The sequence below is a fragment of the Pelodiscus sinensis genome, chromosome 19 (assembly GCF_049634645.1).
Source record: "Pelodiscus sinensis isolate JC-2024 chromosome 19, ASM4963464v1, whole genome shotgun sequence".
Classification (NCBI taxonomy): domain Eukaryota; kingdom Metazoa; phylum Chordata; order Testudines; family Trionychidae; genus Pelodiscus; species Pelodiscus sinensis.
Genome location: NC_134729.1, coordinates 30,945,073 through 30,966,837, shown reverse-complemented (window position 1 = coordinate 30,966,837; position 21,765 = coordinate 30,945,073). Strand labels below are relative to the sequence as shown.

The following is a 21,765-nucleotide window of genomic DNA, read 5'->3' as shown; positions in this document are numbered from 1 at the left end:
CCAAGCCTAAGGAAAGATTTTGGGACAAGATATAAATAGAAAGCCAAATGTGACAAAATCCCTAACAACGAATGTATTTTTACATACAAATTCCCACCTGACCTGGAATTACCTACCAGCACACAAAATCTTATATTCCACTATGCCAGGCACCTTTCTACCATTCGCCTTGTACAAGATCTTTGGTATAGAGTAGATAAAAATCGTTGATTTTTTTGATAAAATGTTAAGGCGGTGGGGGAAATCTATGCAATGGGACTCAGTAAGATACCATCCGAGATTTGTGTATCTAGAGACAACATGCTTATTAACAGCAACAATGTTTTTACATAGAGAGGGGTGAGAAATAACATACCTCAAAGCTATTGTCCCTCTGCAAATCTCTGTACAGAGTCAATCTCTTGCCTCTAAAATTTCAATGAACAGAAGCCAATATTTTAATTTACTCATGTTGACTTGGCTGACCATTCATTTAATTTTTGTTTTTAAAACATTTCACTTAAATATTTTAGTTGTTAATGTTAACAAAAATCAGATTTTAAAAATCTTGTGTTTAAATTTTTAAAAAAAATCTATATGCTTGTTTTGTTAAAATATTATGCTTGCTATTTAAGAAAAAATCCAGAATGCATATAATTGCTGTTTTAGTTAAATAAAACAAATTTAAATGTCTGTCTGGTGATGTTCTCCTAATACAGCATGGCAAGAAAATCCTCCAAATATTAATGATTTGCCTGTTGAATTGGCAATAGCTCACCTCCCAACAACTTAATAAATATGTGTCAATTATCTTTGATAAATGAAATAACCGAACTGTAATTCATTTTCTGATATAAGTTTTATAGTTATCTGAAAAGTTTTCAAAATAAATCCATTCAAAATAAATGCATAGTGTGTATCTTCTAAAAATGAAACCTACATCTCTGAATTGTGAAAAATGTGCTACGGTTATGACAACAAACAAGAATGCACTTTGATTTAATCATAATTTTCTACATCAAGTATTCCTGACTAGTGATTTAAATCAATTTGATTTAAATCAAATCCACCTGCTCTAGTCAAACAAGTGCTCAGTTAGAGATTATTTATGGTGGGTTGAAACTCCATGTAGAGCATTTGCTCCCTGCAGACAGTAAAATGAATATGATGTGTGTTACCTACAGCAAATGACACAAAACTAAACAAAGTTGAGAGTGAGATCAGGAGGATTTAAGATACATCACCACTTTAGGAGCAATCTTAAATTTCCCCATTTTACACATTTCATTCACTAATGCAATGAAGTTAGCCCTATGATGTTCTGCTAGTTTCAATTCTAGATGGATTTCATAATATGAAAAACGAGTTCCACTAAAGCATTAGCCACATCTCACACAGAGCAAGAGATTTTATTCACTAGAACCTTCAAAAACAAAACCTCAAAACAAGAGACACCAAATGCAACTGCTGATGTATAGATGGGAATTATACAAGCCCAGTATTACTGTTCTCATACAAGTCTCTTCTAAATTGAATATAAAGAGAAGAAAATAAATCTGCTTGATAAGATACACGTACAACTTATTGGAAGATCTCAATTCTAAAGGAATACATTATTTTGTTTTGCTGTTATTTCATAGGAATGTATAAGATACATGCAAAGTGACACTATTTAACCATGACTAGTGAAAATGGCAAAAAAATTGATGCATCTGGTACACTTAGAGAAGAAACTTCACACTCAAACTCTTTTCAGGGTGCAGATAAAGCGTTAACCGTACTTCGCAAAAGAATTCATTTGTATTGTAGTAAAGTCTAGGGTAGGGATGTTAAGGACTAGTCAACTAAGCATTTGCTTATCGAATTGTCAACTAGTCGCTTCCCAGTATTACTTGCTACAATATGCTTGAGCTACCCATAATTTTCAAATTCCAAGTCTGAGATTCTGGAATCATGATGCCCTAAAGAAAATGTTTCTGAATTAAGGTTAACAGTAGCAAATAGTATAGAGAGATTACATTTAAAAAATATATTTAAAAAATAATGTTAAGGTTGCAAAGGAAAGCATTCTTAAGCTAGAAAATGCCAGGATCATGGTTGCCCTCAACTCAGCCCTGTTGTCCATATACACTGAAAGAGACCCAATCTCTACAGTTCAGAATGCTCTGAAGACCCCATCACTATGACATTTAGCCAATCTTAAAAATAATTTAAATGCAGGTTTGGGTACAGTTTTAGGAAGGTGGGGTTGCATAGTATAGATTCAAAACATCTTCCTCTCAACAACCATTGCAGACCTTGTTACTGAAAATAGCTTCCAGGTCTTGACAATATCCTGATAAAGACAGCCTGGGAGTGCAGAGATGCCTCATGGAAAACCTCGTGGGTAAAAATGAAAGAGCTGCTGGTCATACCTTAGCCCATGGAGGAAGGCATGTACTGACACACTCCAATCCAGATTATAAACCCTAACAGAGCCTCTGCAAGGGCCTGAAAGTGGAACTAAGTAACTGGCTGTGAATGGGTAGTGTTTATAGAATGTGTCACTGCAGTCTCCCTCTCCTCCCCACTTGGTTTTCCCCCTGTATTGGCTCTTTCTAGGAAAGAGAATTTTTTTTTTTATTATTTTGATAACATGTGTTTGGTCCCTTACATCATCACATTCATATAAATGATACTATACATTTTAGTTTCTGCTTGTTGCTTTGTAAGAATGTTTTACCTAACAATCCTCATTATTTTCCTGTTTATAGAGTACTTCAAGTTGTTTTTGTAGGGAACCTGTTGGTGATACAGTGTCTGAGTATCACCTTTCAGGGCACTTCAATAGAAATTTCCTTCTGTATGCTTTCCTTGCCTTGGGATTCTCAAGAGCAGCCAGGGACTTTGTTATGGAGAGTGCCGATAATTTATTCATTGCTCAATTTTGCTGTTAACCACGTTTCCCAATGGGTGAGAGAGGAGCCATTTAGATAAGGGAATCCTTTAAAAAAAAAAAAAAAAAAAGGAAAAATCCCCACAAAGACAACTCAGTTCAACTCTGCCCTAATCTGAATCCCACAGACACACATAACACTAAACTCAACGGGGTGGTGCTTTTAACTTAAACTGGCTGACCCATCAGTGAGCAGAAGCTAAGGCTACAATTAGCATACATTTTGCATTGTGGACACAGGCCAGCTCCACTTGCCTGCCACTAGTTCATTATTTGTATGACCACAGTGCAGTCGCAGGCAATAATTTTTCATGTGGAGGCCACTCCCAAGATTTTGGAAAGTGGTTGAAGGACACACTCTTCCATTACATTAATGTTATGGGATCTAGGATATTAATGTCACGGGGTGCAGAAGGGAGCCTGGGGTAAGGGACTGTGGTCCAGGAGGGGGTCTGGGAGGGAGTTTGGGTGAAGGAGACAGTTGTGACCTGGGGTACTGGACTGGGGTGCAGAGGGTTTGGATTGTGACCTAGAGCAAGGGACTGGGATACACGAAGGGATGCAGGGGTTTGAGTTGTGACTTTGGGCAGGAGATTGTGGTGCAGAGACTGGGAGGGGGTATGGGTTCAGAACGGGGACAAAGGGTTTGGCTTATGTGGGATGAGGTGGCAGAGGGTTGTGGGGAGAAAGGCGGTGGGGTGCCAGAGGCAGGCTCTTACCAGGAGACTTGCCTGGGCAACTCTTGGCCAACAGCCTAGCGGGGTTCTCAGACAGCTTCCCTACCTTCTCCGCTGCCTGCACAGGCTACAGGTAGGGTTGCCAGGTGCAGGTATTCACCCAGACAGTCCGGTATTTTCGCCTCCTGTCCAGTAAAAAAAATTCAGAGAATACCAGACACCTGAGATGTCCGGTATTCTCTGAATTTTTCCCCAGCCAGGAGGCGAAAATGCAGGGCACCTGGCAACCCTACACTCAGCACCCAGCCTCTCCCCATCCCCAGCCCCCAACACCTCCAGCCCCCATGCTTATCTGGTTTCCCAAGCCTGCTGGCAAAAAATGGCTGCCGGCCAAAATACCTAGGTGCTCAACGTCTCCCCTGTTCCTATCCCTGCATTCACTCCTAAAGGGGACATGCTGTTTTATTTTAAGTTGGGGGGAGAGGAAGAGGGGGAGCTTAAGTCGTTGGAGTCCTTCCCCCCCCCCCCCCAACAACTTTGTTCTCTCCCCCCCCCCCCCCCTTTTTCCCTCTCCCTTCAACAGATTTTTTCCCTTTTTTGGGGGGGGGATTTTGTTTCAACCATCTGGCAACCCTAGCTACAGGGGCCATTTGCATTCATGACTAAGAGCCTGAAGGGAAGGGGGCAGGGTGCTTTCAACACTGCCTGTTCTTTAAACAAGCAGCTCTCATTGGCCAGAAATCGGCCAATGGAATTCTGCAGAGGGCAGGAGCAGCCCATGAAGCTTCACTCCCCCCTCCCCAGGTTCACAGCTGAGAAAGAGAAAGGGCTGGGGAAGCCGCTTTTTTTTTTGGGGGGGGGGGGGGGCGATGAGGCAAGCAGTGAGTCTGCCTGAGGCTCCCCACTGCATCCGCAGGCCAGGTCTAGTGGCTTGGCAGGCTGGATCCAGCCCCCGGGCCATATTTTGCCCAGCCCTGCCATAGTGCCTAGAAGGCCATAGTGATAGACCAGGACTTCCCTGTGACAGGCAATGTATAAACATTAGAAAAACAAAGGTCCTGCTCCCACAGAATGTAAAACCAGTTTTGGCATCAAAACCCAGAGAGCATGTCCACATTTCAACATGAGGCAGCAGTGCAGGGAGGGGTCCAGGGGGGAGCCAGCACTCATAGCGAGCCAGCTGTTAAGCAGGCTACCCATGAGCACTGGCTCCAGGGGAGCCACATGCCTGTACCCACCCCAAGGCAGCTCTTCAGGAGCTAAAAGCCAACTCCCCTTGCATACCGGCTTCCTGTCCCCACGTTCTGTTGCCTCTGAAGCAGTTCCCTGGGAGCCAGTACGCATAAGGAGCAATCTTAAAAGCCAGCTCCCCACGGGCGTGTAGATGCGTATCTGCTGAAAATTTCAGCGGGTACAAGTTTAACAAAATAAACAAATGTTAAGATCCCTAGTAAACAGGAAAACGTATGTACCCTCTCCCACTTATAAACCTTGGGAACTTTAAAAATCCCATTTCCTGGTGTCTGGCTCATTGCGTAGTGGTCATCCTGGTGTCTTCTCAGGGAACCAGGGGTGTGTATCACTCAAAATACTCTCCTGAAGAACTTTTTCATTTTATAATTGTGGGGGGGGCACGGTTGGGGGGTGTAGAATCTGCAATCACAGCTGCACACAATCCTGAATGGTGACCCCAACTGTGCAACCAAAGACTGTGGATTTTTCCTATAGCACAGAACGAAACACTTGTCCCCGAGATAGACATTATTGGTGAAAAGGTAGAAGTGGATGAAGGGCTTAGGGTCAATTTAGTGTGCCAGGCAGCAAGGAATTATTCTGAAATCCAGATGTTTGTGAGGACTCTCAGCTGCTATACAGGGTGCATGAAGGAAGGTAAGAGTCGCAGGGCCATGAAACAAGGAAAGAGATGCAGGGTACTTTGCTCTGCAGGCGGTGGAGGAGGCCCGTTGGCCTGGAGCACAAAGTTGTTCTAGTGCACCCTCGGGAGGGGAGGGGAGGCCACAGCAGTCCAGGGCTCTAAGATGTTCTAACGTAGCTTGGGTGGGGGAAGTGCTGCAGCCATGCACGGTGGTTAGTTACTGTGGGGTGGGGTAGGGTGGGTGGCAGCTTGGGAAGTTGCTCTTGCAGCGGTTAGGGGTGGGTGCAGGAGGAACAGAAGCTGTTTCTGTGAGCTGGCTAAGCCTTGTCTGGGTCAGCATTATGTCCAAACAGAGCATCGACGTACACACAGATATCAATATAATCTTGCAGGGAGCATGTTGAAGCTTTGCCTGATGTAGATGTACTTCTGCTTACATGCAAAAGCTGAGCTCTGAGTTTGCCTGTTTACCTTCAGCAGGGATGTATCAGCCAGAGTACTCTCAGCCTGTGGACAAGTGTAGGATTATTAGAAATTGTTTTCACGTGTAGCTGCTGCACAAGCCTAGACTGTACTTTCTTGGGGACCCACACCAAACACTCATTCACACACACACCCCTTACCTATACGTACATCTCACCATGATCAGAGGGTCTGGAGAGATTTGTGTTTGCCTCTTGGGCAACAAGAAAAGTGGCAAGTTTTATTCAGAACTGTGCATGGTAGTGAAATTTTACAATCTTTATCATAAGTAGTACAGTCAATCTATTGTTAATGGTTACTTTTCCAGACCAGACTCTGAGAAGTCAGGCATGTTCACCAGACAGACTCCACCAAGGAAAAATCCATGGAAGACAAGGGAGAATCTGGCCTAGGATGTGTTGCATCACTCAACAGATCAAACATAGGGAAAAAAAGAGCAAAGAAGAGCTATGCAGACTCAAGTGAGAACACAAACCATTGAGCACATGCTAAAGCTCACGGAAAACCAAAAAGAGATGCTGAAGTGTCTCATCAAGATGCAGAGCAAACACAACTAAAAGCCTCACTGTCAATACGTGCAGAACTCTTTCACAGCAACCATCCCTCCACATCCACACATCAGCCTCCATGCTGCACTTGCAAAAAATTTTATCCAGCAACCTTCCCTCTATGCCTACATACTCATTTTCACATTCAAGTAATGGCTTCTTTCCATCATACTTTCAATCACCCTTACCACTGAACATCCTGATAGAAAAACATCAATAAAAACAAATGTTTAAAAACCATGAATTTATTCTGAGACACAACCCACACAATCACGCTGCCCCCCATGGAAGCCTGAAATATCCCTTGGGTTTCATAGAAATGCCTCCTCAAAACAAGCAATGGGATGAGACAAAGCAGCATCACAGAAACATCAGCGCCCCTCATTGTCAAAGACGTTCCTCGGCACCTCCTGATATTGATGACCACCCTATAGGCTCTTCTGAGAGCACAAGTGTCTGACCGTTCACACTGTGCATCCAGGCACAGTGCCCCCTCGTTTCTCCCACAGCCAAACTCTTCACCCTTACTCTCACGACAACATACAGTCACCATCTTGGGCATATGATCCTCGAAAAGGTCCAGCCTGCCAAAGACGCCTACAGCTAGGTTTCAATCTACCACAGGGGTGGCCAACCCACAGCTCACGAGCTGCATGCGGCTCTTTGATTACAAAAATGCGGCTCCTGCAAGAATCACTCGGCCCAGCCACTCTGTGCAAGACACCACGGAGCCTACTCACGGCTGGGCCACTCTGCTGCATTCCAGCACATGCTCAAGGCTGGGCCGCTTTGCTCGCATGCCCAGAGGGAGACATGCATGGTGGGGTAGCAGTGGCAGCAGCGGCTCTGGGTCCCGGGCATAAGGTTGTGGGGAGGGGGAAGGGGAGATGCCTGGCTCTGGGGAAGAAGTGGGGGGAGAGGGGGTTTGGCGCATGGCATCCCAGCCAACACATGCTCAAGGCCAACTACTCAGTGTACGCACCCCAGCACCTGGAGGGAGACATGCGTTGTGGTAGCAGCGACGGCAGTGGCTCAGGCTCCAGGACCCGGGCATAAGTTTAGGGCAGAAGAGGACTGGGTTGGCGGGGGAAATAGGAATCCCAGGACTACATGCCAGCTCCAACTTCTCAGGAAGCACGTGGCTGTCAGGGAGCAGAGGAAGAGCAAACGCTTCCTGAGAAGTTGGAGCTGGCATGCAGTACTGGGACTCTTACACCCACACTCTGCACAGGCAGCCAGCAGGGGGAAGGAAGTTTCCAGCCGAGCAACAGACCTGACGTTTCAGGAAGCGTGCCAACTGTTTAGTGGAGGGGAGGAAAAGGAAAGAGCAGCCCACATGCTCCCTGAGACCCAGGATCCCCAGGTACCGGCTGAGCTGTCCTTCTCCCCTCCCCCCTGGCCAGACCCTCCCCCCACAAGCACCCTGCCCCTTACCTTAGTACCCACCAGCAAGCACCATGTCCTCTGCCCCAGCACCCACCACTACCTGGTCCCCACCAGCACAGTTGGGACCACATTTGTGAGGCTTGGGGAGCTTTGGAGAGGTTGTTTTTTTGTATCTCACTTGTGTGGCCCCAACTAACTTTTCTGTGGATCAACTCAAAACAGGTTCCAATGCTGAAACATTTTGTGTTTGACATATTTTATTTAAAAATGAAGCCTGGTCAACAAGCCCCCATCTGGTCGCAGCATCGTAACACTCCTGCACCCCCTCGACCTGCGCCTATCATATACTGGAATCTGCGCCTATCATATACTGGAACCACCTGTTCTGAGTCTCTCATCCCCAAAATCCTGCACCCCCACATCCTCAGTCTTGTGCCACAATATTCCTGCACCATCCACATACCGCAAATCTGTGTCCTGAGCCCATCATACTCCCTGCCGAGCCCCTCACACACCCCAACCTAAACTCCTGCACCCTCACATCGACAAGCCTGTGGCTTGCTCAGCACCCCAACCCTCCACCTGACCCCAACACTCCACAGCCTGGAGCCCCCTCCCTGAGCCAGCATCCCCTTCTCTACATTCTCCTGCACCCAAATTCCCTCCCAGACCTTGCACCTTTCACCCCTTCCCACTCTCAAATCCTTCATTCCCACCCCAGAGCCTGGTCTTCATCACACACCTGCATGAAAATGCGATCCCACCACTCAGTGCTGGTTTCCATAGCCCAAAAGCAATGGTCTACAGTGCATGACTGATCTGTGGCAGCCCAATTCCATGTCAATTCTGTGGTCCCCCCCAACAATGGTGTCTGCATCCAATTCTTAGTCTTCTGCTATTAACTGTATAAGTAGCTCTGCTGCAACAACACAATGTCCTAAGTACACTGAACACAACATGGGAGAGAACTTTGGGATCCACGATTTCTCACAGCAGATGCTGGAGTTTGCAGTAAGACTGTCAGTCAAGTGGTGCAAAAGCAAGCCAGAAGCCCTGGGAGGGCCGGGAAGCAAAGAGGTGACTGACAGGCCATTTATCACGTTTCCAAAATGCATAGCAACTACTTTGTGCATTCCCACAGTGCTTAGCGACTGGAGGTAATGCCAGGCATTGTGGGATGCTTACTCAAATCGCTTTGCTCTGTCAACAGGGTGCTAACAACATGGCCATGGAATAACGACAATGGGTGGCAGAAACACAGGTTTGACCAGTTTTCACTTTTGGTAACTTTTGCATGTCGACAGCACTTTTGTCACCAAACCTTCCCAGTGTAGATATAGCCTAAGTCACGTCCCTTTCCCACTAAATACTAAGGGAGTCTGAGGTGGCTACGAGCAAGTGATAGCACCACCACCACCACCTTCTCTGGGGCCCAGGAAAAGAAGCTGAAGGGGCAGTTGGACCACACCGGTGCTTTGACATTTTCCAACACAGATCTCGCTTTCTGACAGCACCCAGACTTCCTTTGGCAGCCTCAGCCCCAACCTAAGTCAAAGATAGCTACTAACCTCTTCCCTGTGAGAGTATGTCCTGCCACAAGCGATGTGGTCTCTCCACCAATGGCATACCATAGTAAAATGGAAGGAGCTCTATTTTTTCCCAGCAAAGAACTATAAACATGGGCAAATAGAGATGTTAGATGTAATTTAATCTAATAATCAGGTAATCGTACCAAATCTTAGCGATTACACAATTATTCTATAGTCCCCTGGGGTGGGGCCGGCAGCCAGTGTGCTTTCAGCCCAACTTCTAGGCAGCCCTGCCACCCTGTGCTGCTGCCTCTATCAGGGGAGCAGACAGTCTGGTGCTCATGGGAACCAGCTTTTAAACCAGCTCCCTGTCAAGCACTGGCTCCTGCCCACCTCCACCCCAGTTTAGCTGGGGGAGGGGTGGGGGGTTGTGTCTCCGCAGAGCTGGCACATGCAGAGAGCCAGCTTAAAAGCCAACTTTCCACATGTACTGGCTCCAGCCCCCCCCCCCCATAAATCTAGGCTCATCAGTTAATCGTGTAGGCAACTGCACATTGACATCCCTAGGATACATGCTTAACTGATGAACCTGGGCTCACTGTTTAACATGCATAGTTACACATGTCCCCACCTCCACACTGCTGCCTTTGCATTAGACACAACAGCATCAGGTAGCAGGCAGGAGCCGATGCACTGGCTCCTAGGGAGCTGCCTTCATCTCTCTTTCCACCCCCACATGTACACATTTACTTGAACCAACGCACATTAACATCCCTAGTACCAACCACAGGCACTTCTTATAGAGATAATGGGTGTGTCTAGACTACAGAGTTTTGTCGACAAAAGTGGACTTTTGTCGACAAAACTATACCTGCGTCTACACTACTGCTGAGTTCTGTCGACGCTGGTAAACCTCATTTTACGAGGCATAACACCTTTTGTCGACAGAGTTCTGTCGACAGAAGGTGTTATTGCATCTAGAGTTGTGTCTAGACTACAGGGTTTTGTCGCTGCTTTGTCGACAGAACTGAATGTAGTCTAGACGCTCTTTGTCGACAGAAGCTTTGTCGACAGTATCTGTCGACAAAAGCCTGTAGTCTAAACGTACCCAATGTAAGGATGACAACAGCTACACAAAACTCATCAGGCTAATTCAAAGAGGTGAAGAATACTGTGGGCTGAAACCAAATAGCACGCTACACCCTTTCCCAGGCAAGAACACAGTCAACTCGCTATGTTAATGCTCTCACTTGACTCAGATGACTTAAGAAAGTAAAACCTTGTGGAGACAAGGTAAGTGACAGGTAAAACCTTATCAGCTGCTTTTTAGTCAAAGTATAATTTAAAATTCCAAGTTACCTGAAACAGAAAACTAAACTATATAGTTTAAATTTAATTCTTTATAGTAAGAAGTGAAATACACACACAGTGCCATATAAGGGGTGGGCAATTTTTGACAAGGGCCACTTCCAAAATGTTTGAATTGGCCCTGGGCTGTCCCGGAAGGGGCAGGGCCTCAGATGGAAGGGGTGGGACCAGGACACTTCCATGCTTCCCCACCCACAGACCCTGATTGATCTGGGAACGGGGGAGCACACAAAGTCTTTGTCCCCCTCCCAGAGAGGCCCACCAACTGTTCTGAACAGCTGGTGGTTCTCTAGGTACCCGTGCCCCTTGGCAGTGGGAGCACATGAATTCTCTCGCTCCCTGCCCCCGCCCTGCAAGGGAGCACTGTGCTTACAGTCAACTGCCAGCTGAGCAGCCCTTGTGCGTGGTGGTGGGCTGGACCAGCCCGGCTGCAATAGAGGGGGGCAGAGTGGGACTCCAGCCTAGCTGGGCTGGAGTGGCCCCTTTTAATTGGTTAACCAGTTGAACATGAAGTAAACTTCACATTTAACTGGTTAACCAGTTACATAGGATGTTGCATCCCTAACACTCAGAAAGCATCCTTTGAACTAGATAACTGTCCTAGCTCCTTGAAGGAAAGGATAAGGCCAAAGTTTGTTCCACCTCCATTTGCAGGAGACACACTTACCTGCACCTAAAGCAGTCACTAAGAGAAGCAAAGGGGGAACTATCCTCTTTCCTGCTCTGATTAGGCCTCAGTTGGAGTACTGTATCCAGTTCTGGTCACCACCATTCAGGAGAGATGTGGAGAAATTGGAGAAGGTCCCAAGAAGAGCAACAAGAATGATTAAAGGTCTAGAGAACATGAGCTATGAGAGAAGACTGAAAGAATTGGGCTCGTTTAGTTTAGAAAAGAGAACATTGAGAGGGAACATGATAGCGGTTTTCAAGTATCTAAAAGGGTGTCACAAGGAGGAGTGAGACAAATTGCAGCAAAGTGGTTTAGGTTGCACATTAGGAAATGAATAGACAGCAGGTTTAAAACTAATAAGCAAAAGATCTTCACACAGCGTGTAGTCAACCTGTGGGACTCCATGCCAGAGGAGGCTATGAAGGCTAGGACTATAACAGAGTTTAAAGAGAAGCTAATTTCATGGAGGTTAGGTCCATAAAAGGCTATTAGCTAGGGGATAGAAATGGTGCCCCTGGCCTCCGTTTGTCAGAGGCTGGAGAAGAATGGCAGGAAACAAATCACTTGATCATTGTCTTCGGTCCACCCTCTCTGGGACACCTGGTGCTGGCCACTGTTGGCAAACAGGCTATTGGGCTAGATGGACCTTTGGTCTGACCCAGTACGGCCGTTCTTATGTTCAACTGTGCTGGTAGGGGTAGAGGGCACGGGGCAGGGTGCTGGAGCAGAGGCAGGTGGCAAGGTGCTGGGGCAGGGGACAAGGAGTCCCACAGCACCCAGGACTCTTACATTCCCCCTGCAGGAAGGCAGCAGGAGAAGGGAATCCCTGGCGTGCCACAGACCTGACTTCAGGAAACACACTAGGTGTTTGAGGGAGGAGGGAGCAGCCTGTGCACTTCCTGAAACTCCAGAAGTGGCGCACAGCTGCGAGACTGCTCCCCCCACACTGCAGGAAGCCAGTGCTACCTCCATTGTCACTGGAGGTAGAGACAGTGGGGGGTTTCTTCTTGGGGTGGGGGAATGGAGAAGCCCCGAACACCTTGCGATGACTGGTCGAGCTCTCCCAATCGACAGGTTGGTTACCACAGGTCTAAATGGTGCTTGGTCCTGCCATGAGGGACTCAATGACCTCTCAAGGTCCCTTCCAGTTCTAGTGTTCTATGATTCTAAAAACTAAGGCTATGTCTACACTAGGAAGGTTTGGCAACAGATGTACTGTAGACATGCATAAGTCAGCAAAAGTGAAAACCGGTCAAACTGTTTTTTCTGCTTCCCATTGTCGACATTTTGTGACCACATTTCGTGGCACTGTCGACAGGCAAGCTAGCAATGCTATGGGAAGGCAGAGCTGAGCCCTGCACTTCCTGGGATTCTGAGTTTTCCCCACAGCATTCTCAGCTGCTGGGAGCAGGATCATGAGCTCTTCATGCTGAAGAATGTCAAAGCAGCACAACAGTCTCTACGGCCTTCCCCCTGCAGCAGCAGCCTGCCTGCAGATGTGTTTCTAGCCGGGAAGAATGGGAACATTCCAATAATTTGCTTTTTCTGTTTGCTCCCAAACAGAGCAGCTTACTGCACTGTCAGATACTTCCCAGAGCTTGGAAAGGGGCAGGGCACATGCCTGCAGGGCAGGAGAGATCACACAACACTGAGCGCCAGCCGGCAGGGGAGGCATTGTGAGATACTGGCAGAACCCAGTTCTCTGGACAAAGCAAATAGAGTCCACACATCCACGCCAGCTCTTTGCGGACAATAAAGGGAGGGGAAAAGTCAAGTTTCCTGAAGAGGTGTAAGTTGTGTCGCCAAAACTGGATGCTCTCCCACCCCAGTTGCATTGTAGCATGTATGCTCTCACTGTTTTGTCAACAAAAAGCAGTTTTTTGGCTACAAAACACGCCACTGTACACAAGGCCTCAGGGAGAAACGTACTCCCATTATGCTTGTGCTACATTTTTTAAAAAAAGCTTTAGAATGAATTCCATACTGGGGAGATTCTGTCTATTACCAGAGCCAGGGAAGATTAGCTGCACGATTCAAACACCAACTGGTGGGAACTCCCCAGCCCAATACAGGTAGCCTTGAATCAGTGTAATTTAGGTCCTTTCCCGGAGTCTAAGCAGAGATGGCAACTATTTCAGTCTCCATAGCAACTTGATTTCACACAGTAAGTAGGGATGTTTAAAATGAGTAATTGGGTAACCATGTAACCACTAAAACGTTCAGTGATTACACGGTTATGTGCATCCACAACATGGGGCAGTAGCTGACTCCCAGCCAGCTCCTAGGGAGCCGGCTGCCGCCCCATGCTGTGTACTCTGATACAGAGCAAAAAGAGCAGGGCAGCAGCCAGCTTTTCGGAAGCCAGTTCCCAGCACACACTGGCTCCTGCCTGTAGTCCCACCCCCAGGGAGCTAGCTACTGTCCCACGCTTGGCTCCTGCCCCACTCCTAGGGAGCTGGCTGCCACCCCACACTACGGGCACTGATAAGAGAACCAGCTGAGCAGGGTGGCAGCCAGCTTCCTGGGAGCGGGACAGGAGCATGTGTGTAACCAGTCACAGTAACCAATAAGCCTAGACTGATCTGTTAACTATGTAAAAGGTTATTCGGTTACCATTAGGGATGTAAGTATCTGGTGGGTGTTTATTCACCATCAATCCAGATCAGATTTGAACCAATAATGGAGATGATAAAGGCAAAAAGACGTGCAATCCTTTCAAGTCAAATCCCCTGTTTTACCAATTCATTTCTAGTGCTTAAACTCAGGGAGGGGATATTATGCATTTACTAGGGATGTAAAATCCCATGTTTAATCAGTTAACCGATTAAACATAAAGTTTACAATTAACTAGACTAACCATGAGCAGGGACTGCTCTAGACACCCAGAGCAGCTTATGTCCATAGTAGGTCCCAGGGGACTGGAGCATCCCTCTATTCAAGGTGGGCAGGGAGCTGCACCAGCCCACACTGGTTAACCAGAAACAGTGAACCTTTCACATCCCCAATATTTACTCATTTTAGGACTAGGAATCCATCATTTCTCTGGGATCTTAACTCTTAAGAGACCAGTGAAGAGGAAATAGCCGTTTAAAAATTAATTTTCTTTGATGGGATTAACAAATCTCATTATTCCTGGGATGGGAGAACATCACTCCTGAAAAGTTTCAAGTGAAAAATTGTTTATTTTTGGCATTTGGAGGAGGGAGGTGTAATCCGGCTTCTTAGTGTACGAACCTACAGCCCACCAAACAACTTCATGCAGCCTTCAGGGGGTCCAGCAGCCATGAAATGCTGCAGAGGGAAGTCTTTGGGGGCCACTTTAAAAACGTCTCCCAGCCTCCCCAGCAGCACAGCCGGATGCTTCCAGTTCCTCTCCTGCACGTGGGAGAGGTACGCCCAGCAGACCTGGCGGAAGGCATGCTGGAGCCCTGCAGTATTTCTGCAAAGCAGCAGCGAAAAAAAGGCTGGAGCAGCTTCCCAGGCTCAGGTGGCTGCAGAGGCTGCCAACAAAACTCCTTTTACTGGTAAGGAGATATGCGGAACCAAGGTGAGGGAGAATCCATCCCAGACTGGGAGGGAAGGGAAGTTCGCCAGCCCCTTCCCTGCATGGGGGGATTTTAGTGAGGAAGGGATGGCCACAGCTGGGCAAGCTCCAGAACTCTTTCCTGCAATAGTGTGGCTGCAGCAGGGAGTAATGTCTGGTAGTCCAAGCCACATACTGCCAGCAATGCCTCCTTAATTAAGGAAGCATGCTGGACCTGAGGAGGGAAGGGGGGAGTGGGAGAGATGGGAAGCCACCCCAACTCCTTCCCTGCACAGGGAGCTGGGAAAAGGGAGGAACTGGCGGCTTTGCACGTGTGTGTGTGTGTCTGTGGGGGGAGGGGGGGTTCCTTCCCACTTTTGTGAAGCCCCCATCTGGTATTTATGAGAGTTAGCAGCCCCTGATCCAAAAAAGTTGCCCCACCCCAGTGTACAGTACTGAGATCAAAAGAAAAATACTATTACTTGAAATACACAGCAGCCTTTGGTAAACTGCATCTCCATAATACTTTATTGTAACAATTGTGTGAAGTGCCAGACATTTCTCTTAGGCCACTGTTTCTATACAATCCGTCTCGTCTCATAGGGACAGGAATTCCTACATCATGTTATCACCTGAAAGAAAAAAAAAAAAAAGCACCGTACCCTACTCCCACTAAGCCCGAGTCTCACACTGCTGGCCTGTTAAAAATCTACAAACATTTCAGGAAAATCAATGTTGAGGGCACGTGTTTGAGTAGCATCACTTACAGACACTGGATGTGAGAGTCAACAACTTTGATTCAGACCATTTCAGAAACGGATTAATTATTATATGCATCCTTTGAAAAACAAAGATATTTATGGAATTCTCTGCACACCTAGTAGCACTTAAAATATCAGTGTATTCCCCTGGGATTGGAGGGAAAGATTTCAGTTTGAGAGAGTAAAAAGAAAAAAAAAAATCTATGCAAATTCAACAGATTCTGCTCCTGAGTCAATGTGATCAAGTGCAGTGATTCTCAAACTTTTAGCAATCTAAAGACCCCCAATTTTGAGTTAAAATTTGTCAGGAACCTCCTACTCTGCCGCTGAGCCCTCCTTGTCACTTGCTCTCTCCCACCCTCATTCACTTTCACCAGCCTGGGGCAAGGGATTGGGATGGGAGGTATGGGAAGGCTCCAGGATGAAACAGGGGTTTGGGAGTGCAAGAGGGGACACTGGGCTGGGGCAGGGAGTTGGGGTGCAAGGAGGATGAGGGCTCCACTGGGGACAGTGTTCCCTCTAATTTTTCCCACACATGTAGAATGAATGTTATGTGCACCTAATACAGAGGTGATTTGTGACCTATCATCTCCATATCAGTGCACATAACAAAATTCATGTGGGGCAGGAGGCTTAGGACTGGGACAAGACGGGATGCATGGGTTTGAGGACTATCTGGTGGGGCAAGCTCTGGGGATGGGGCCAAGGATTAAGGCTTTGGCTGGGGGGTACAGATCGGCCCAGGGCTACAGTAGGGAAAAGGACTTCCACCCCACTTTTGCACCCCATCTTGCAACATCTCCTAGAATAGAGTGAGAGGCACCTCTCCCAAACCACAGCAGCTCAAGGGCTAGGGCCAAGGCCACCCGATAGGCACCCTGCTCCTGCAGGTCCATCTGGGCAGGTAGCCTGAACACCTGTGCAGAGCTGAACAGATTGTTGCACAGCACCATAGGGGACAGGAGGGTCCACGGGTACCAGCTCCCACCTGTCCGTGTCAGAGGCAGTGGAGGCAGGTGGTTTCAGAAGCTGGTATGTGCAGGGAGCCAGTTGGCTTCCCATGTGCACCCCCGGGTATGCTGCCTTCGACAGAGGCAGCATGGAAAGGTGGGCTGCATGTAACCATTATGATTAACCGATGAGCCTAGGCTCACTGTACTAAGTTTACAGTTTAAAAAGAAATTATTTTAAATGGACATCTGCTCAAATACAAGTTAAATAATTCTGAATTCCAAAACACAGACAGAGCTCTACAGCAAAGAAGGTTCAGCAGAGCTAGAATCAAGTAACAATCATACCAAAAAAAGCATTTAGTACATAAATATTTTATTTTCACTGACATTTTTGCCACTAAATGTTTATTTTTGCATCTGTTAAAACTTTGAATTGCTCAGGCCAGGAGAGACATGAGGTCAGCAATCCAGCACTGACCTGAATTTAAAACACATTCTGACAAAAAAAAGTTATTCTGTGCTTCAGTTTCCTTATAAACTAACAGTTCTACACATTTTAGCCACTGTACTAGTCCAAAAATTCTTTATGAAACAAATTGAAGAGCAAATGCAGGACAAGAAATGTATCCATCTTCTGACTGCTTGAAGACCTTTACATGGAAACTGAGATCAGAACTGTACAAGTCCAACCTCATGACCAATTAATATAATGACTGTCAGGAAATACAAGATTCTAACATATGGATTGGCAGCTTGTCCAACAAGCAGTAAGACACCACATTTCACTTCACACGGCTTTTTCATGTGTTTTCTCAACTGCCTGGTATCATTGAGAAACTGCTCCCTGCCAACTGCCCTTTCTGAAACATCCCTTACTCTAAAGCACTTGCAGCATGCTGCAACTTAGCTGTCTCTATTTAAACTCTAACCAATGCTTGTGGATTAATTGACTATGTAAAAATCAATTACATGAAGATTTACAATTTCGGCTAACTATTTCGGGATCATTAACAGAAGACCAGTGTACAGTATATTTTAAGGTTACCACAGGTTATGAAGGATGCATAGGAACAGAAAATTAAAGAAGATAAATTGTTCTAAAATATTATGTGTTGCCCCATGGCCTATTAAACTGAAACATCCCGATTTCATGAGTTCGTAGACAGCATAATAGGCCAGATCTCATTTAAAACAATGTTATAAGTGATCGGGCTGATTATTTTCAGATTACATGCACATCACACTGCAGCACCCTCAGAGTGCTTTCACTTAATTATCAAATTTGTTACTATGATACATAAATCTGCTTCTAATAAATAGAGACCTCTAAGAGATGGGCATGTGAGCTTGGGTTGAACTGAAATATCTAATTCCATTTGGCCTATAGTCTCTAATGCTTGACAAAGCCCTGGTTGGGTTGATTTACTTTGGATTGGTCCTGCCTTTGGCAGGGGTCTGGACTTGATGACCTCCCTGAGGTCTCTTCCAGTTCTATGATTCTGTAGCAAGTGGAATGAATACTTTGACATGCGGCATTTGACTTGATGCACATTTAGGCTTCACCATAGCCAGCCTCAGATGTTATGAGTTGAATTCTACTTTGCAACCCAGACTCTGATGTGTTGGCTGCTGATCCAAATTAACCCTACAACTCTATACACCATTAATTTGAAACAGAAAATTAAGTACAACTCGTAAGCTTAATTATTCACAGTAACAGGTAAAAGGTATACCAGCTTTTCTGGGCTTATACCGTGTCCTCAAACTAGTTGATAAAGTTCATCATATAATAAAAGGTGAGGCCAAAAAAAAAAACACACAACAAACGTCTTACCCCGAGCTGTAAATAATTCAGGAACCCACAGCGTGCTTCTGCCCTAAACCTAGAGATGGCCCCAAAAGTTTCAAGGGTCCCACAATCCTGTTATTTCAATCTAGGATCTTATTTGGGACACTAACCTGCAACAAATGAAGTCCCTGAGCATGGGTGCTTGCGAGTCAGGGAAGAGAAGGAGAAATGAATGAAAAGAGCCCCTTCTAGGGTGTGCTACCTATAGTACAGTGGAGAACAGCGGGATGTACGGGGAATGCCCCCAGCAGGTGACCATGTTAAAGGGAGACAGAGAGAGACTGGAACACTGGATAAGAAAGAGGAGGGAAAGTTCTCTCATAGCAAGGATGCAGAACCCGCTGGAAGCATCCCCAGAGTCTTTTATGGGGTGAAGAAGAAACTGCAGGGACCCCCCCCCTTGGGAGTGCAATCACCGAACAGCATCAGGAGGGACACTGGATGCTCTGCAGCCGCCTCCTAGCAGCTCCTAGCCGGAAAGGTCCGGGTCGCGCCGCTTTCCCAAACGAGCCAGCTCGGAAAGCCCATTACAGACAGGGAGCCCCCTGCAGGCCGCACCACAGCCTCGGTGTCGAGTCCGGAGCTCGGTCCGACACCGCACCGCATGGCCGGCTACCACCTGCCCCCTCCCCCAGCCATGCCCGCGGGAGTGAACTCACGGAGCCAGCCTGGCCCCTGCGCCACAGGGACCGGCCCTCGCGGGAACCCCGGGCCGAGGGGCGCGAGGACACCGGCCCGGCGCACGGGGAGACGCAACACCCGGGACTCCGCAACACCCGAAGAAGCGAGTCTCGAAACCCAGCGCCCCTCGCACCCCCCCCCCCCCCCCGCGGCAGGAGTTTCCGGCGCGGGGCTGCTCCGCGGGGAGGAGGCTCCGGAACACCCGGGACCCGGCACTCCAGCTGCCTGCGGGAGAGGCGCCTCACGCCAGCAGGAGCCCACAGGCATCCCCGGGGGGCAGCCCCCTCCCCGGGGGGCCCGGCCGGGGGGGCAGCCCCCTCCCCGGGGGGCACGGCCGGGGGGGCAGCCCCCTCCCCGGGGGGCACGGCCGGGGGGGCAGCCCCCTCCCCGGGGGGCAGCCCCCTCCCCGGGGGGCACGGCCCGTACTCACATTACTCTGCGGGTCGATGGCCTGCAGCAGCCGGTCCCTGATCTGCTGCGGGGAGGGGGCCGGAGCCGCTGTCATTGCCTGGGCGAAGCGGGGCGGCTGCGGCCGGGGCGGGCGGGCGGCGGGGCCGGGCCGGGCCGGGGCGGCGGCTCCTCACTCGCCGGCGGCAGCCTCCTCAGGGAGCCGCATGTTCGCTCCCCGCTCGGCGGGGGAGCGGCGCTCGGGGCCAGGCGCGACCGCGAGGGGAGGCTCGAGGCGGCGGGACTAGGCCGGACCCGTCTGCTCCACTGAGGGCCGAACTCAACTGTGGGCAGGATTCAGAGAGCCAGCCCCGCGCAAGGCACCATGGGACACGCCCGACGCCGTCACGCACGGCGCGTCTGTGACGTATGCGCGCACAGGCCCCTGGAAGGAGAGCTCGCGCCTGGGGACTCGTTCGCAATACGCATGCGCAAGGCGGGGCCGCGGCGCTCCGCACACCCTGTGTCGTGCGCTGCACCGTGCCGGGGAGGCGGCTGTCGGGCTGCCCTGGAAACCCGGCCTGGGCCGGAGCCCTGCAGCATTGCGGCCGGGCGGCAGCAGGACGGGCATGGCAAAGGTGCCCAGGAAGCCCGAGACTGCGGGCTCAGGCGCTGACTCGGGAGGGGGGAGTGTCCTGCAAATCCGGAGCGAGACAGCGAGTCTCGCTACCGGCTCGGGCTATCAGCCCTCGTGCTGCTGAGATACACCGAGCAACTCCCGTCGGGCCACATGCACGGGCTTGGGGACCCGCGGACACGCCCCTTGGCTCCTGCTCTCTTTGCATCATGAAAGCTCTATAACACGAGGGTGTTTAAGTGTCTGACAAGTCCCAGATTCCACAACAGATTGCCACTAGACAGATGCCAGGTGTTTTTTTTAAATGACGTGTGATCAAATGAAATGTTTCGTTTTCACAATAAAAAGAGCACATGGATTTTATTTTAAAAAATGACGCACATGGGGATTTCCATTCATTTTTACTGAAGTGATTAAAATGATTAAAGAAGCTACTGCCTGCATAATGTAAGCCCTCCTGGAGAGGACTGAGTTTACAAAATCTGAAGAAAACTGTTTTCTAAAGATATTAAATTGATAAGAACAGATCTCCAGCCTCCCCACCTTTTGATATTTGTAGTGACCCCAGATTAGCCACTTGATTCTTACAGTAAGAAATTTCCTACTTTCTTGTTACCTCCTCTCCCACCTCCACCTCATTCCCACCTTTTGTTCTACATAGCTGATTTGTCATTTTGTAATTTTTTACTTTTTTCATTGTATCCTTCTGTTATATAATGGTCATGCCAGTTCGCTTTCAGAATATGATCTGAAGAAGTGGGTCTGCCCCATGAAAGCTCGTCACCTAATAAACTATCTTGTTAGTTTTTAAAGTACTACAAGACTACTTTTTTTTCCAAGACCAAATTAACACGGCTACCTCTCTGTTACTATCCATTGTGGCTGTGTCTACACTGGCATGAATTTCCGGAACTGCTTAAAACTGCCAGTTTTTCCGGAAAAGGAGTGTCTACATTGGCAGGCTGCTTTTCCGGAAAAGCCCTTTTTCCGGAAAAGCGTCTGTGGCCAATGTAGACGCGCTTTTCCAGAAAAGAGCCCTGATCGCCATTTTCGCGATTGGGGCTTTTTTCCGGGAAAGACTACTGGGCTGTCTACACTGGCCCTTTTCCGGAACAGTGTTCCGGAATAAGGACTTATGCCTGAGCAGGAGCAGAATAGTTTTTTCCAGAATAGCAGTTGACTTTATACAGTAGAGCATCGTTGCTTTTCCGGAAATTCAAGGGCCAGTGTAGACAGCTCGCAGCTTATTCCGGAAAAGCGGCTGATTTTCCAGAATAAGTGGCCCAGTGTAGACACAGCCCGTGTGTTACTGTAATACACAGAGGCTGTGTCTAGACTGGCAAGTTTTTCCGCAAAAGCAGCTGCTTTTGCAGAAAAACTTGCCAGCTGTCTACACTGGCCGCTTGAATTTCTGCAAGAACATTGACTTCCTACTGTCTGAAATCAGTGCTTCTTGCGGAAATACTATGCAGCTCCCGTTCGGGCAAAAGTCCTTTTGCGCAAAGCTTTTGCGCAAAAGGGCC

At 48.2% G+C, this 21,765-nt stretch overlaps 1 protein-coding gene across 2 annotated transcripts in view; it reads right to left on the bottom strand.

The window, feature by feature from the left end:
• The window catches only part of MED26 (mediator complex subunit 26), a 53,098-nt gene extending 33,032 nt beyond the window's left edge, over positions 1 to 20,066 (bottom strand). The window contains exons 1-2 of one of the 2 annotated variants that reach the window (XM_075903371.1): positions 19,649 to 20,066; positions 9,453 to 9,554 (exon numbers count right to left, since the gene is read on the bottom strand). In XM_075903371.1, the coding sequence (XP_075759486.1) occupies positions 9,453 to 9,515 (63 nt within the window). In that variant the 5' untranslated portion in view covers positions 9,516 to 9,554; positions 19,649 to 20,066. The remainder of the gene's footprint in view (positions 1 to 9,452; positions 9,555 to 19,648) is intronic. The other variant, XM_075903370.1, reaches the window with a different exon arrangement.
• Between the last annotated feature and the right edge of the window lie 1,699 nt (positions 20,067 to 21,765).